The sequence below is a fragment of the Zootermopsis nevadensis genome, unplaced genomic scaffold, assembly GCF_977971745.1.
Source record: "Zootermopsis nevadensis isolate Lab colony 2312 unplaced genomic scaffold, Znev_1.0 Znev_ptg000007l, whole genome shotgun sequence".
NCBI lineage: Eukaryota > Metazoa > Arthropoda > Insecta > Blattodea > Termopsidae > Zootermopsis > Zootermopsis nevadensis.
In genome coordinates this window covers 7,628,657-7,647,361 of record NW_028259139.1, presented here as the reverse complement: position 1 = coordinate 7,647,361, position 18,705 = coordinate 7,628,657, and the positions used below count along the sequence as shown (strand labels likewise).

The 18,705-nt window shown below is 35.4% G+C and overlaps 1 protein-coding gene across 2 annotated transcripts in view; it reads right to left on the bottom strand.

Annotated features, from left to right (window-relative positions):
* LOC110828209 (zwei Ig domain protein zig-8-like) overlaps positions 1–18,472 on the bottom strand; it is an 87,604-nt gene extending 69,132 nt beyond the window's left edge. The window contains exons 1-2 of one of the 2 annotated variants that reach the window (XM_087344161.1): positions 18,211–18,472; positions 17,911–17,993 (exon numbers count right to left, since the gene is read on the bottom strand). Coding sequence is in view for 1 of the 2 variants with exons in the window: in XM_022060704.2 (XP_021916396.1) it covers positions 1,408–1,546 (139 nt within the window). In the remaining variant the exon portion in view is untranslated. Of the gene's footprint in view, positions 1–1,407; positions 2,376–17,910; positions 17,994–18,210 lie in introns of those variants that run through there. The other variant, XM_022060704.2, reaches the window with a different exon arrangement.
* Between the last annotated feature and the right edge of the window lie 233 nt (positions 18,473–18,705).

Genomic DNA, 18,705 nt, shown 5'->3' with positions numbered 1-18,705 from the left:
CGGAGCTTTATATCATTTCCGTTACACCACTGTAGCACCTTAGAATATTATTACGTTTCACATGTCAGCTGCGTTCATCATTGAGATATTATATTTACATTTCACGAACAATTTCGTTTCTCGTTTCACAAAATCGTTTTACGGTTCCCGAAATCTCAATATTTAGAAAGACACAAACGAAACAATATTCCTTAACAAACCGCATACATTTAAGCTGCATGTATATATACATATATCATTATTCTATAACTGTTTAAAGGTTTAATTTATTATTTTATTTAAAATCTTTAATGAAATTCTGCAATTTAAGAATCAATAAATTATTAATTTTGAAAGTGTTTGTTATAAAATGCGTTTTAATTTATATAAATTTTACGTCTAAGTATTTTTCATGAATAAACTACATTCTGATATTCATTTATTAAAATCAATTTAATTTAGTTGGCGAGACTTTTAAGTTATCTTAAGGCGACAAATATCAGAGATCGCCCTGATAATGGAGCCAGCAGGCACCTCTGAAGGGAAATACTCACTACCTACTAGGGCAGCTTGAAAAAGAGAGAACTTTTCTGGCAACCATTACATGGGTGAGGAATATCATACATTTTACTAATTCTTAGCGTGCCCTTAAGGTAATTTTTTTCTTTCTATTTTCCCATAAGAACGCACCATTGTGACTTTCATCGAAACACATTTTCACTTTATTAATTGAAATATAAAACAGAGGAATACAAATAGCTATTTCAAGTATTTTTTTAAAATTAAAATTTATTAAAACTGGGGCATCTACTCTCGTCCATTGAATATAAATCGAAAAGTGAGTCTGGATGCATAAAAACACTGAAAAGGGTATTCCTGCACTAAACGAAACATTTGTCAGTAAATAAACGGTCTGACGAAAGGAATATTTTAGTATAAAGAAATGTATCTCTTTTTTTTTTTTTGTCTTTACTAGATACGAAATACTAAAACGGCTGCCTGTTATCTTTGTTAATATAAAGCGCTCTCGTAATACTAAATTTTGCCTGGCCTCGGGCCGCACGTTCCGAGAAGTTTACACATTATTAAACACGAAACGTGCGTTAATGGCTTGCTCATAAAGACAAGCGTAAATGAACACTCCGTATTCGGTGCTCCAGTGGGAACAGACTTACATAAATGAACGCATACTTCCACGAAAAACAATCATGAACGATACGGCAGCCCTCGGTTTCAGACTTTCTTTAAAAAATTATTTATATTATTTACAAAACCTAATTAACTTTTAAAGACGAAACGCCTTTGTATTTATGACATATTTAATATTTTTACCTAATTAGAAACCTGATTATTCATTACTGTATTTTTATAAATATTTTAAGAATAAAAATAGCTAAGAGAAATCTCTATATGTAATAAAAAGCTTACTTTTCAATCTATGGTGATTAATGAAATCACCCTGGACTGCCAGGATGCTGGTACAGATGAGTGCTACCACCATCTGGCGGTGATAATGATGATGATGATGATGATGATGATAATGGCAGCGCTGATTTCTCCGGTGCATTGTGACGTTTTAGTTTGATATTTCTCACATCGACAAACGCCTTTGCTTAAAAAAATAACCTACACCAACAAGAAAAACATAAAAACCTCTTGGTGTTCGCACATTTCTACACAAAAGACGATAATATAAAGAGAGACAACACGATTAGTAGCTGGAAGAAACACCGATTCACTTACATCTACAACATTTTTAATTTTGGCACACCACACATTGCACGTCGCATATGTAAAACACCACAGAATTAAATGTTACACAAGATCTAATATTACGAACTTCTTGAAGGTCCCACTACACGTGGAGCTATTAACATGGATTGAACACTGTAATACAGAACACGAAAGCAAAACACAATTGACGCTGACACTTATTTGATGACAAATGGAACTCATATATTACAACCACTCGTCCATGACCTCCGTGAACGTAACTAATTCACAGTCTTCTAATTTCGCACTACATGTGTTATAACGTATAATTTAATCAATTCATAAACAGGGTAAAACTTTGAAAGTATATAATTCATGATATCCATTACTAAAACTAAAACACAGGGTATTAAAGTACTTATTCTTTCTTGTTTCTGAAAATGTTACTGTAAAATTTTACTATTACAGAAGTATCTCTTGTCTGGATATCACACGAATTTTTATAATTTACTTATCATTAGCGATGAAAAAGTATTATCGCTTACAGGTTTATAAGAGAAAAAATTCTCGTTGGAAGAGTCAAATAATTATTCACTTTGTCTGTGTGAAAGAATCAATAACTGATTGATCTACCAGCACCAGAAATGGGAGTCTGGAAGGTGGACACGACACAGCGGCCCTCTGTAGGGTAGCCAGGAACTGATTTTCCGATTAGCGTCCGACCAGCTCGAGGTTTCTCCGTCGACTCGTCTAACACCGGAGACGCCACGTAACCCCCCCCCCCCCCCCGGACCGACACATACTCCGTGAAACGACCACTGCGTTCGCGCGCTTTTACAACTCCGTACCTGATTTAATGTAACTCAGGAACATTTGTCGGTTTCATTGGTTATAAGGCGTAAAATGTTGGATTACTAAAAATGCAAAGCAGAGGATGACCCAACGATTTGCGTGAAGGAATTTGAGGAAAATCAAAAAAATAACAGCCGACTTCTTGACCGGAATTAAAATCTGTTACATTCAGAATACAAAGCATGACTTTTACAGGAAATGTATTTTTCAGTATTATAGATTATTCAAACGAAATTGTATAAGACAATAGCTTAATACATTCGTAAAGTCATAAAAATTCGTTCAGCCATTCTCGGGCTGTTTCATGCTGACGGACAAGCACTTAGACATTAGCAAGCACATATTTTAATACTTCTGTAACTGCGTATGGATATAAAATTTAAAAAAAAATGTGATTAATTGAACGTAACTAGTAAACACGTCCAGTCGCTCTGAGACAGCTAGACAGTTGAACTATTAAATCTTTATTTAAAAATAATTTTTCGGACGTACATGACGAGTACTTTGCTTCAAATGCTTCAGTCTAATTACCTACTGAAGAGATAAAAAGGTATGAAGGACCAGGTATTAATGAAATTCACGCAAAATTAACAAAACAATGCGGTACAACATTACATTGCGACATGTACAAAATGTATTAATTCTATTTGCAATAAAGAATAACAACCAGAGTTTTAACAATCAATTATTTTACGTATAAACCAATTTATAACAATGGCTATATAACCGCCTGTAACAATTTTCCAGAACATCTCTTGTTATGAACCACACACAAAATTTTATGTAACATTCTTCTGGCAAGCCAATTGCATACACAACAGATTCTTCCAGAGAGAATGGAAAATACGTGAAACCTCTGTCGAGAGAGGGACAACCTCCTAACCGCGTATCTGGGAATGCACGTCAAAATCATCTCTACCAGAGCTGAACCACTCAAAATAATTGAGGTCAATCAGAACTGTGTGGAGCATTGCCGTATGTAAGAGAAACGGAGGGAGGGCGCCTTCGTGCAGAGAGCGGTAAAGTGAATGATCCCATTTCTCCGCATGTCCAGTTCGAAGTGACGTCAAGTCGGGCGGAAAACTTTCGTTCCGCACTATGAATGCGCGACGCATTATCGAAAGAATAATGGAAAGACGCAGCGATCAGTGACGCATCTACGCGTTCTACATTCTCCAGAAATTTCTTTTTGCATGGGCGATTGAAGAACGCCAACTTCGTTCATTGAGTGCGGTAGATCAAGTTATCTCTCACGTGACACATCACTACGTCCAGTATCAACCTTGGTCACACATAACTAACTAACCAGATGGCTTACCGAACCCGAAGGTTCATCACCGAATTAACCAAAGCCCTCTACCGGACCCTGTCCTGGGCCAACAAAATCCAGTTTCCTTCAACTCCTATCTCCAATAGATCCCGTCTGACATTATCCTCCCATCTACGTCTAGGTCTCCCCAGCGGTCTCTTTCCCTCAGGCTTCTCGACCAATACCCGGTTCACACCTCTTGTCCCATCCATGCGCGCTATATGCCCCGCCCATCTCATTCTTTTCGGCTAAATCACCCTGGCAATATTGGGAGAGGAGTGCAGATTTTTAAGCTCCTCACACATGACTCAATAACATCAAATTTCAATGTGAGTTACTCAGAGAATTTTCTTATGTGTATTCTTATGCGTTGCATTTTTATTGTTATAATTCGGTCTTAAGGAGTGTTGGTGGACTGAATCAGACTGTTTCGTTTCTCTTCATTACTAGCATATTAAAACATATAATTTAATTTAATAGACTTAAATCTATCATTACAATGACAACCAAGCACCTGTAATCAAAAATCAAGTCCGAAAACATTTATTGTATCAAATACATCTCATAAAAGTGAAAAAACCCTACTTAATAACAGTGTAGTATAATTCTGCTAGATTCTTATTCGCTTAAAGCACGAATGCTAACACAACGGAACACACACTTACATCGCTAATCTAGCCTTGAAATTCGGCTGAATAGGATACCGATGTAATTAGTCCAAAATCCAATATAATCCGCTTAACAAGAAAACCAGAGTCCAATATGGCGTGGGCTCGTATCCACCTTCCACTCCATCGACACAAATTAACCTTTATATACCATAACATACAAATGGTGCTCGGTTAAGAAAATTTATGTTATGATTATTATTCTCGTTTAGTGTCTCTTTGAATCCACGCCGTTTCTGAAGTAAAAGCAATGGAAAGGCAACTTCCATGCAGCCTTAGGATATAATATTGATCCATAACGTGTTTCCAGCACGTACGTAAGCCTTAGGTCACAAAACATGGAACCATAAGTACGATATCTGTGTTGTCCCTTATCAAATTTTGTTTTTAGAATTATAAATGCTATCTAGGGATCTGTGTAGGGTTCTGAGGTGTCCCAGGGATATATTTCTCTACAGTTAAGTATGAATAGAATCCTAAAATATAACTATTATAGTTGTAAACGCTGGTCTTCTGGGTTTTGACGCCGTGTGGACTTTCACACAGATAACATTTCGGAAGAACACACTCTCTCAATCTTCAGCCTCGAAGAGGCATCACTTTTTTATTACACAGCCACGAACATTCAATAAACTATCCCGCTTAGCCTGAAAATTTACAACCCTCAAGTCTGTAAAACAAGTTTTAATTTGACCCTCGGTCTGGAAATGTTTCGGAACACCTGGAATAGCAGAACATAAAAGAAAGACGCTGAACCAGACAGAAAGACCAATAATTGGATTTGGCACAGTCCAATAAATCTAATCCATTGAAATGTTAATAAGTTTCATTTTAATTGCAATTACAAATCCTAAAGTCTTCTTCTCTCTCTAAGATAATTACGCAACCTGGGATAATAGTTCATTTGGAGTGGGGTGGAAAAGTACATTTTAATATTATTCGCACTCCGAACATGCTACAATGCTGCGCCTAACACTGTAAAAAAAATCTCTTAAAACACTGTTACATTATTTACCAGCTGAAAGATTTGAAATTGGACTCTGTATGAAGGAGTAAGTTATGTAATAAATTAATATGCCTAAAATTTGTTAGTTAAATTATATATTTTACTTTGATTTCAAGAATCTCTTTTTCAGAAATTCTTCTATCTTAAAATATAGGTTACAGAAGCTTTTTAAAGTTTATGGAGTTAAAAGAGATGTAAAAAATGGCTTCAGGCTGTTATAAGACCGACTTTGAGAGGGCGCTGGCAGTCTATCAGCGGATTTGAGAGAACAACAAACTAATATCAAGCTCTGACGTCGGAATAATATGGTCAGATTTGAGAACCGAAACTCTGACAATAAAGATAAAGCGCTACTACTCTGTCAGATCGTATGTTGCGAACTGGTATCAGTTATAGGAAGGATATTTTTATGATTGGTGAATACATGGGTTTGGAAGGGCGCTGCAGACGATCGGCAGGAAACGTATTTCTAGAATATTATTGGTATCGGATTTCGGTTCCATCTCGCGGCCGAGCGTCGTAATTAAATTTTGGAGCCAGTTCCCATGGACCCACTATCGGAATGACACCCACGTGAGATGTGGAGGAAAATAAATACTTCGACTTTCGATCTTTGCTTCTTCCTTTCTTTGCTTTTTTCATATCGCCTGTTTTATTGTGCTTTGATCATTTAACGCCGCCTTCTCAAATTGATAGATTATGTACCCTCGTCTCCAAGAAGGTGACGTGTCTTGAAATATGAGTTTCATCTTGGAAAGGACACTTTAAGGTATGGGATATTTCTGGATGTTGAAACAACGAATTTATCTTCTTACATAAATACCTGGAATTTCATTTACGTGCGAATGTGTGTTCGCTTATATACATCGAGAACAAATAAACAGACTTCCACCAAATTTAGTATGCTTATTCCTTGAAAAGAGGAAGGGATTTAAGTACGTTCGAAACTCCGAAAAAGTGTCCCGGGATTTAAACCCCAGCGAATGTAATTTGTGCTATCTTGGAAACAAAGCATGATAGAGGAATCTCGCAAAGACTGACTACGTTTGTTTCGACAAGGACACTGCAACCCCCCAAAACTGTCGTCGGTTCAAATCCCGGTAAAGATGTTTTCTGTACCTCGGAAAGTAAACACGATTGAAGAAAGGCATTAGGAACAAAATTGTCTGTTTTGACGAGATTGCGGGAACAAATTCCGAACGTTCTTTATTTTCCACAGACCTTAGGCTATTTAATAAGGTGGCGAAGTGAAGGATATAAGAAAAGGGTTCTCCCTATTACAGAGTTTTAATCCGTACCTAATATCTCAGTCAGTGTTGTACTTTCTGCAATAAAAATCATCTTCCAACTGTCCAGTGTCATTGAATTGTCCAGACAGTTTTATTTTGTAAATGGATCCAAAATTGTACGGCACCCAATTGCAAAATCTTCATCTTTAATTATGAAATGGTGAACTTGAGTTACAGCAGCAAGAGCCCAGAGATGGCACATTAAATATTAACACCACAATCTGACGAAAAGAAAACCACTGGATTCCTTCCTAACTCGCAGTAAAATTGAACGTGATAAACCTTCATATTCCTGTCTCACACGAATAATTTAGTTGCATCTGAGTTTTGGAATGACGAAGAAAATTAAGTACGTCTCTTAGAAATGCTCGCGTCTCTTAGAGCTTGACATAAAGTTCATAGCAACTACGTGAATTTTTTATGTTATAGCATTTAAATATACATCGGTTTCGTTCTGATTTCAGAGAAGCGGGAACATACACAGTAAAACAGATGAACAGGAATATGCGAAAATTTAAGTAATTGTAACATAGACGTAGAAAGATATCAACATTTCAGGGAAATATACTTCTAGAGATTTCAAGAAGAAAATGCATAATAACAGATTCATAATTTAAACTCTTCAGAAGACGTTACTAGGCTGATCAAATCAAGAAGAACTCTGGTCGGGACATTCTATATAGCTACATGATTGATGGATAAATGACGTATGAATTAATCACAATATATAACGGGTTAAACACATATCTAAAATAAAACAAAAAAATTACATCGTCCTTGAAGTAAACCGAGAATTCAAAGTCACTCTTAAAAAGTTGCGCAGAATGACTGTGACCCGTTTTAAAATTCAGAATGTTCATTATTGTACTTGAACTCCACGTTTTATCATATCAAATTTCGCCTTCAGGTCCTTTTAAAATTCTTATTGCCCTTATTAGCATAATTTCTCTGCAAGAACAAAAAATAATTATCACAGTAGAATAGCTTCTCTCAACACGAAGATGAAACTTCAGAAAGTAACCACAAACTTTTATCTCAACTCCAAAATCCACTTCGATTAGCCTATAGACTATCCAGAACAACAAATAGAGACTTTTAGAGACTCGATGTATTCTTCACAAATTAAAATTTTCTGAGTGAACAAACTTTCCGCAAATGTTTATTTTAGTATTTGTTAGATGATTATATTATTATTTGTTCGGTTCAGTTGAATGTTGTTCTTAAACTTAATTTATAGTAAAATGGTGACGTTTTCTTAGCTTGCTTTAGTCTAGTGGCCTGTTGTATCTGTTTCTTAACGTCTTTCACTTTGTTTCGGAGTGAATACATTCTGAACGGAACAGTTCAATGGATCCCTCGGTTAATTAAAGAAAAAATAAAATTCTTAAGCTGTTTTCATTAAAGTGAGAGAAAAATATAACTTTGCTTTTAAGCAACTTACATTAAACTTTCTCAGTCCTTACATCAGAGAATCTAGAATAATTTTGTTCACGTACTACTTGAGTCAAAGAACTTTCGGAAGTTCCTTTGCTTGGAGTAAAAGTAAATCGAAAATATGGTCATTTCCTAAGTAAGTTAATATTATCCAGGTATAAAAGAGGGTTAAATGTTAATTAAATATTACATGAAAGCAGATATTTAAAATTGGGCACAAATTTCAAGCCGAAATGCTAGAATACATGTAATTTCTAAAAACGTTCCAGATATATTCAAAGTGTTGAAGATATTTTAGTACAAAAATTCAAACCAGATATAAGAAATCTTGAATTTAACAAATCCTTAAATAAATGCATTACCTTCTTTCTAAATGTATTTTAAATGTGGACGCTTGCGAGGCAAATGCACGACGTAATATACTTTTTGTCACAAAATTGGCAATCCTGACATGCGATATGTTACTAACTTTCGGAGATGTTGGATATCAGTACTTCCTATCTACGCTAGTTTTTCAAAATGATCTGCTTATGCTTTCATCTCTCCCATTCATGCTACATGCTCCGCTAATATTTCAACAACTATAAAGATATTAAACATGTTTGTAAATCTTACGAACTTTTAGTAAAAGAAAATAATCTTTTTTAAAAAATTATACGAAGAAAACAATGCTCATTGTATATGGGTAAATAACATGTTTGGTTTTCAGCGAAATGACATAAAAACATACGATTTTGACAAATCGTTACAGATAAGTAAAGTACATTAAACCTTCAACTACCTTCAGACTATGGGGAACTGCACACAGAAACCGATGCACTTTAATAAGAAAACGTATGCCCACTTGCAGGATCGTAACCAAATTCTGCGGAAAGCAGGAAACAAGTCTTGTTTTCGAGTCCATTATTAAATACGCTATACATCACAGATCCTGTAGATGTAAGCCATATTATTTATCCCTGTACACAAAATCACGTCCAGATGTTGTAAACGTATTTTAACAAGCTACCACGTTTGAACGTTCAGTATGACAACACTCAAATTTCACTTGGATTATAATGAGATACTTGAGATTTACCCGCCTTCTGTCATAAAAGAAGGACTTTAACATATTTTACCTTCACAAATATACTTCAAAGGAACAAAAGAAAAGTCTATAAAGTATAATTTAAGCATAAAACAGATTAAATATAGGCCTAGAGTATACGTAATTTTAAAAATTATTCTTATGACAATCGTAAACTTGTGAAATTCCAAACAATTCTTCGCTTGGGCAGTACTCATCTCGTATCAGATTCAATACGACGAATGGCACAGACTATAAGCAGCTCCACTATCACTGTAAGAGATTAGGAAAGACAAATTGTCGCTTGGACTAAGAAGCATACGTTTCCGGACAGCCCAGATTCAAGGATCAAGGTTTCATGCAGACGTATTTCTGCTTTCACCATCTGTGCCCTACGTTTCCAAATCTCAACTGTCTTACGAAACAAGAGTAGGTTAAATTTAAGAAGAACATGTAAACCGTTCGCGGTAACCCCTAGACAGACGAGTAGCGACTGAGACAAATTATAAATAAAAACAAATAATAAAAAAGATATTCGAAATAAATTGTTTACGGGGGTGATAATGAGGATTATAGTCTACCGTTTTATGCTGTCATGTAGTTATTAGCAAAGATTCGAAGCATTAGGGTATGGGCCCAAGGCCGGTCTTAAAATGAAATAAAAAAATATCCGTGCCTGTAGCTAACCACTTTGTAGGCCAATTTATTTCGGTTCGTGATAGTTAGCCAATAACATGCGTTATGCATAAGTGGTCACCAATCCGATCGCTGGCCAGGCCGAAAGTTACTTTACTTCTCTGAATACAAAGTGCTTTTTTCAACATAGCATGAAAGTTACAAAATAATTTAACAAAATGTTAATTTTGGAAGTAAACTACAGTTAAATACAAAGCGTATAGAAACGATTCGGAGTGCTTCTTTTACCTACTTTTTCAGAAGGAAATTACATTTCGAAACTCTCGTCAATACTCTTTGAAAGTAGCTGTATGAGAATTACTAAGTCCGTAACATCACTAAAGCTAACTGAGCTGTGCTAAAGATACTTCTTTTAGATTTCAATGAATAAAATAAAGCCCTGGAAACAGGTTAATCGAAACACAATTAGAAGTTCCTAGTATGTAACAACATTTTATTCTAAATTTCCAATTATTTTCGTTTTATTTCTTGCGTCGCTTACAGATTCTTGAAATTTACGTTAGAGCTCAATCTATTAAACGAGAAGATGTAGCCCAGTACAAAGATTCGAATGGAGATAAACGTGTTATTCTTGTCTAACAGTCAAAGAGATTCTGTACATTTTAATTGTATATTAAGTGGTCCCATTCTACAACGCGTGTGACAAAAATATCGACTTTTTTCGAGTGAAATTGGGAAGTATGTATTAACAGCATGACGAGAAGTGTAGGCTAAGCTAAATAATATCTGGTAGCTTATACCCTGAGGTACATACGAAGTGAAAGTAGCGCTTGAGGTTCACCAAAAATTTCAAATCACCACGCATCAACGTCTCGCACAAAGGTGGAAAACTTGTTATACCACTGCGGAGAAAGGAAATTTCGGACGCCCACTCTCTGTTCTGTGACACGACTACCGTACCTGCACGTTAATTATTTCAAAGACTTCAATCAAGTGGCCCCGTTTCAATAGATATTACAAAAGGAAACTTAAAACGTAATTGTATAGGATCAAAGTGGTTTTGAAGAAGACTTCCATTGCTGTTCTTACCAGATCTAGCCACACCTATTTCATGCTTTAGACCTTCTTAAACTTACCGAATATCCGCTTGGTTAATATTTATCATAACTTGATACGAATTTATGCCGGCAAAGAACAAGAAAAAATCTTGTGGTTGTAAGAAATTGTGTTATAAACTATTTAAAGGCTTTTATGCCCTTATGAAATGCCTTTTTTCAGTACAGTGCGCCCAAGAAATAAGGAAATTTCAGATTCCGCGCCATACCAACTTTATAATGACTTTAAATATATGGACCAAGTTTTTGTAGATAAGAAAAGTTTCTTTGACTAAATAATAACAACTGAATTCGAGGAAGGAAAGACGGAAAATCTTATGTTCTCTTAGCACCAGAAGCACTGCGTATTATAATGAAGGGTCTTTATTTATGGCGTGTTTAAGATTTGAGGAAGCAGAGTGACAATTGAATTCTACAGACCCAGCAATTCGTACTTCCGCCCAAATGCAACTTATGAAGTGTTGATTTTTGTAATCAAGATGAGTTTATATAAATCTGTTTTTTTTATTGGCATTAATGCTCTTACATATCTGATATAAAATGAGATCACTTACAAATAGCATAAATTATATATAATTTTGGTTAGTTAAACAAAGAATTAGTAGAAATATATTTAATTAAATAGTTGTTTTTCATACGATCCATGTTTTAATTCATCTTCATGAGTCATTTTTAAGGGAAATTGTATACTTATATTTGAAATTAATGTTAATTAAGGCAGGGCACACACAAAAGAAACCAACTGCATGAAATCGGCTTCGTGAAACTGGAAAATATGTCTTCATAAAAGTTCTACTCTCTTACATTAAAAGTCACACGGACAGTCGTAAGAAATTATTCTTGCGTAGCTGTTGTAAGTGGAAAAGGGCCCGAAAGGTTTCAAACAAATTTAGTTTCTTTGTTAAGGCTTCGTGATGGTACGTGCCCATTTTTCTAAGAATAACTGGAAAAGGAGTTGTTCCGCACAATCGCAAGTAACTTTTTTCTCCTAATTTCACTTCTTGCCTGAAATACTGAAAAGATGACTGGCAAGTCCTGTAGAAAACCTTACAATTTTCCTCACTAAATTTAATTCTTTAGCAATATTTGTACACTGTGTGATAATTTCACGGCGTTGACGTGTACAATAATGACCGTCTTGTTATTATTTAACAAGTCTATTATAACTGAAGAGGTTCTCTATAATTTACCGAAGAGAAGCTTTCTCCGTCTAAAACATAACAACGTCGCATAGAAGTGTGAGTTTACAGGCTGCTTGTGCTATGGACACGTACAATACCCCGCTGTGGTCGATCAGCACGCGTTTCTCCTCAGCGGACCGCAGACACTGTACCTAGTTCTTGCAGGAAGTTTTCGGCTAGCTGTGGGCTAACCGCACGGGATGCTACCAATTCATGATCCAAACCCTTTCCCTCTTTAACAGTGAAATACAGCATCCCTGTGCAAACTTTGGCTCTCTTATCAGCAGCTTTGCTAGCACTGTGGTTTCTTACAACGAAGTATCTTATAATCCCTAGTCTTAGTCTGAAATGCCTCGTTTTGGCAACTTGATTCTGTACATCATGTAAATGTCTTCATATTTTTCGACTTTTGAACATTATTGTCGCTACAAAGCAGAAACAGTCTTCGTCCGAGGGTAGAGAGTCTGCTTTAATGAACGCGGAGGAATACAGAAAGTTCTGATCTTCAAACGACAGTAAGTTCTTTACAGAAACGTTTGATTTATCTGTTCAATAGTGCTTTACAGTATTAAATAGGTAACTGATATAAAAGGTAAGAGAAAATGGTTTTATTGTGTTGAGTGTATGGCATTCTGACATAATATGATAATTAATGGATGATTTTCTGGGAGTCGTGAACCACTAAGTATCTTTTATCTTAAAAAACAGTTTTCATCTAACAAATTAAGTTTGTAAATCGAAGGATGGTACTCTAACTTTTCGTTTGCTAGAACAGTCGAACATTTTTATTGCATGTTTCCTTCTGTCATCCCACTTACATTCTAAAGTATTCCACAAATAAAAGGTCTTTAAAATCACACATGTTAATTAAACATACCACTAGCTGTAACACAAAATAACTGCATTTTTCCCACACATTTCTGTGTTTCGTATTAATGTTACAATAAATTATTTTCCTAAACAGCATTAAGTAACTTATCTTAGTAACAGTGATGCGTTGTATTCTCTTTGAGGTAAGGACTCAATTTTTAAATATTACGTAAATTATGTCCGAGATTCGAGGCAACAAATAATACAGCTTTAGCTGCCATGTTCTGAATACCTGAATTTTTAAAGGTGTGATTGAAATATCAGAATTCACTCGCATATCTTTAAACTTAACACACTTTATATTATAACATTCGGTTGAACTGAATATTTGAAATGATACTGAAACTTTATATGTATAATTCTACATGTCATATTGGAAGTGTAATGTCCACAAGAAGAAAGACTTTCTAAAGGCAATATGAAAAATCTCTGGACTGACTTGAGGGCATTTCTCCACTTCCTCTTCGCCTTGGGTTTTGTTAGTTCTCTATCGCTCTTTCTGTGTCATTCATCTCTTTCGTGGTTTATATTGATCGCGCTTCAAGCATCCTCTCACCAAAGAATTTTTTTACTCATCGGCTTGTCATTTCTCGAATTTTCATACTCAGGGTCGGTGTTTACAGAGGGGTTTATGAGCATACATTTTCCATGAAACATGTCGTTTAACATAAATATACTTGTTTCCCCCCAAAATGTTAAAATAGAAGACATAATGACCAAATCTTTACGAATATCTGTAACAGAAACAGATTATGTGAAATGATATTTAAGATAAACCACCCACGGGCTATATCATGGTATCGGTCGGTCACCACGCTTTGCATTTCACAAATGAGACACAATTTATTTAGTATCTCACAAAGAACTGTGTTCCATGCTGATTAGTACCAAAAGTGGAAAAATTTGCTGCAAAAAGTATTGGTTCATGCAGATCACTGTAGGCCCTGATGATAAAAGCAGTGATAACTCGGAAACTTTGATAAATTACTTCGATACTACACAGCGCAACATACAGGAAGACTGTTTCATCAAGCTCGCCGCTGTGATAACCCGAAATCTTACAATTATTTAATATTTTCAACTGTTTCCAATCTAATAATATAAATGATTAATTCCTTCGTTCTTCGGTAACTCTTCTAAGATAGTACTGACTATTTTTCTTCGAACGTAATGTGATATTGTGAATTATGATTTTTGAACGGATCTGGAAAATGCCGTGGCAGATTTTGATACATCATTCCAACACTTGCTTTGCAGAGGTTGATAGAAATCGCAGCATAAACAGTCCGACATGCGAACATGGAAACTCCCGAATATGAAGGAGAAATTCACTCGGCCTCGACATTTTTTATTTTAAAATGAATATTAAATAGTCAAACGTCTGTAAGCCAGATTAAACTGGCTCAGAATACAGTTCAGTAGATGGCTATTGTGGATTCGATAATAAGGTTACTGAATCAATGAAAGACAAGATGTCTTTATGGTTCGTAGTGTAAATTTCGATTTGTTCCTGAAATAGAATTATGTAACTGTTCTTTGTAATGGTGAAGTGTTGTGTTTTCTTTGCGGTACGGACAACATTCTGAAATATTATTTAGACGATTTTTGGCTTCAGAAGAACAAGTTAGAAAATTTTTCTCAGGTACAGAAACAAACTATTTCTGATATAAATTTACATTTACATTTATTTATTCAGATATATGTTCTACATATTTGTATAAGAATCTGGCAAAGCTAAAGTAACAACGTAGAATTATGATTTTGCTGAAACGTGTTGACACCTATGAGATTTGAGTTTTTACGGAGGTTAGCACGAAGATGGCTGTCCTGGGTTGCAGTGCATTTTAGTCTGGTAGAAGTTTACACAGCGTTACAACCCCGAAGACAACCAACTTCCATGTCGATACAAGACTGTAGCAGCACGATTTATTCTTGATACTCTCTAACCATGAAAAGCTGAAAGTGTTTGACCACATACTGAATTACAAAAAGGCATTTGTTCCCGGAGGACAGAACAAGTGCACAGACAGTGAGGGTGTCAGCGGACATGATGTTGCCAACACAAGCCACGGCACAGTGCGCCATGAATTCTAACCGTCCCTGGTGACTTAGCCTCCATCACCTACGACGGTGAAGTTCTGCTGGGAACTGTATCGGATTGCCCCATCACGACGTCATCAATCTAACCACCAACTCCGCTCTAGAGAACAAAGAAATGTTACCCCTCACCAGAACGCAATTAATGTCTAAACCTTTAATCTACAAGATAAATACAGTGTTTTAAACGTTCTGCAGCTTAGCGTATTGTCTAGATTTAGAAAAATAAAGCCACTGTTTTAGACAGAACAAAAAAGGGTTTAATTTTTCGCGTATTTGGAGGGGGTAGCCAAAAAACGTACATAAATTCATGTAAATAAAAGTAAACGCAAGGAATTTCATAGTATTAAAGCCCACATATTCAGCATTTCTAATATTAAAGCCTGTCATAAAGTTAAAATTTTCACAAGTTATTACCGTAAAATTTTTCTTTATTTAACATTTGCTTATTTTATTCAGTAGTTTCTTGCAAAAATTCTTTATATATTTATAACTTCTCCAAAGGAGCTATAAGTAAATCCCATCTTAATACCTTCTTAAACAATATTAGTAGAGATGTAAACAGGGTTAACATTTTAAATCCTAATTGTAACTGTATATACCACTTGTTTTAACAGTAAATAGTTCTACCCACATTGTGTATTTGTCGGTTATATATGATTATCCGAGCGAACACCAATTATTTAATTAAATATCACTAATATATTGATCTTCGTAATTGTTATGGGTCGTGTTTACTTTGAGAAATGGAATAAACTCTTAAATATTATTAAGACGATCTTCGGCTTCAAATATTTAATAACAGCAGCTCAATAATAACATTAATGTGATAAAAGTTTGTTTCATTTTAAACCAACCAACGTTTCATTTATTGAACAATAGAACTTACTGCAAATTTGATTTCGTTCAACGTTATTGTTGATTTAAGAGTCACTGTCGACTGACTGGAAGAGCTGGTACTATCACCAGACAATAAAAGGTGCCCACATACAGACGTATCTAGCTTTCTTCGTCACTGAACTAAATACTGTATTTACTTCGTTTCAGTTTGCATTGAAGGATGATGTTCAGGGAATCGTGAAATCCAATAACTATCAAACTGGCTTTTATGACGGCTGAATCGACGAAGAAAAACAATCTGTTATTACCTCCTTAACTCTGTTGAAGCTTATTCTTTCGCTTTACGATTCCACATTGTGTTTATCACGTGTATAAACGGGACAATGATTTGGAGAAAAGAACTCCAAGACAGAAGATATATTTTTAAACTGGTTTTTAAATTAAAACGCTTACGAAGATAGTCCTGTATAATGAGGCAATAAACACCTCTGAAACGTCGGTCTTATTCTAAGATGCTACATGGTAGAAAATCTCTGAAGGCAGTCACATCTCTGCTCATACTGTCCCAATTCTCTTTTGGCGCTTAATGTGCATTTATTGACAGAAATAAAACATTTTGTGTTGAAGAGAAATACCTTCGCAAATGACACTGGCAGTAGAAAATTTCTACATAAAATTAATTAACTTTGAAAACGTCTCCGCGGCGACACAAAACCGACCGAATGACTCCTACCAAACTCCTCCATACCCCACCGTAGGCACCGCCACATCCTCGTCTCCAAATCTTGGTACCACCATCGGAATTTAAAATGAACATTTTCCGCTACACACAGACGGCAAAACGTACAGTCATACGTGACGGTCGGACATTTGCTATTATATTAGGAGTAGATTGACAGCGATGTAGTGTCTGCCTGTTTTTAAACAGGTTATAAATATGATGTCCCTTATGCGTACGGGTGCTTCTGATTTTGAAAACAGTGATCTAATATTGTGCAATAAATCTCAATAAACATTGTTCTCTATGCAACAAATCATAACAGGGCTACAAAACTGTAGTTTAGCTGTCAATCAGCCATATTTGGACGTACAAACACACACTGCCCTACGCCGTAAGAGAGGTGGGACAGGAAATTACATTCAATTTACCTGTAACGACTAGTTGTTGTATCACATTATCTACGCAACCATCACCAGAAAAACATATCAGATATTCGCATAGAAATATTTGACCACAATTTTACAGATTACTACATTTAAACATTTAAATCCGATGCTCATCTAAATAACACTCAATAATTCAGTCAGTACCGAAAAGAAAACAACACACTTCACAGAAATCAATTTTTTATAAGCTCCTAAAGGAAAAATTCTCCTCTTTACAATAAGAATCATATGCAACACACACTGAAAAAGCGTAAAACAACATTATTATTAAATAATCCAGAAACGTTGTTCACTGGTTGGTTACATGGGGAACACTAAAAAAGGCTCATAGTCAAGACACGCACGTAAACGTGATTTCTGTAGTAATTTATTTTAAAATAATTCCAGCAAAATAAATTGTTTACGTAATACGATGGTTAGCTTTAGTCTACAATAGAAAAACTATAAATCTGTAAATCTGATATTGATAGTTTGTAGGCAAACAACAGGTAGCATATAGACTTCTGATACTACACTGTTATGACAGATATAATCACAAGCATGAGGCACTGATGATGAACTGTTACTGGTCGAAACCAGTGTTATTATATTAAATATAATGCAAGCTAGGTGGTTAACTTGTAACTGTCATATACTACAGAATACACGCACACAATCTAAGGAAAATTATTGCTATATCTATACTCACCATTACAGCATCGGTGCCATGTGAAGAATATGGTGGGAAAGTCCACTTGTTTTTAGTAAGTATCACTAACAATGTCCAGTGTTCTATAAATTAAATAAAAGATAAATTACGAGAAGCAATTTTACATTACTCTGACCATGTATTTTACTCTGTCCATCACGCATTCTATCGTTAAACTTACAAAACGTTTTATCGTTTCTTTATAGTCATTATACCAACCGGCAAACACTATATATTAAATGAAAACGTGTTTTGTAGAACTAAACGCATTCTAGCAACAGAAACTAAACTTGTACGTACCTCAGCAACTTAAACGGAACACCTGATATTTCAAGGTTATGTTACGTAGACACACAAATAACACGACACAAACATTACATCTTCAACTCACGCTTCTGACGCTGAAATATCACTGTATGGGCTTACATATTATTTGTACACTACACGTAAAACTACAAAATCCCAACGAAAAGCTTAATATAACTGACGCAATTATTCGTTATTACTTTTCTTACGCGTCCCGCCACTCGCAAGTTAACGCTCGGCGACAGTGTGTTGTTTTTTAGAGTGCGTTCACCGCGCTAGGGAATTTCCAGAGAAATACGACATGCAGCGCTGATGTCGAGCGTGTCCTCAAATATGACAAGGCCATTGTAGCGTGGGAAAGAAAGCAGGAAATATAAAGAGAACAGGGTGATTATAATTTAGTAATACATTTTGTGACAGAGAGTACTCTTGTATTAAGAAGTAAACATTGACTGGCACGTTTAATATTTTTGTGGGGGCTGTTTAAAT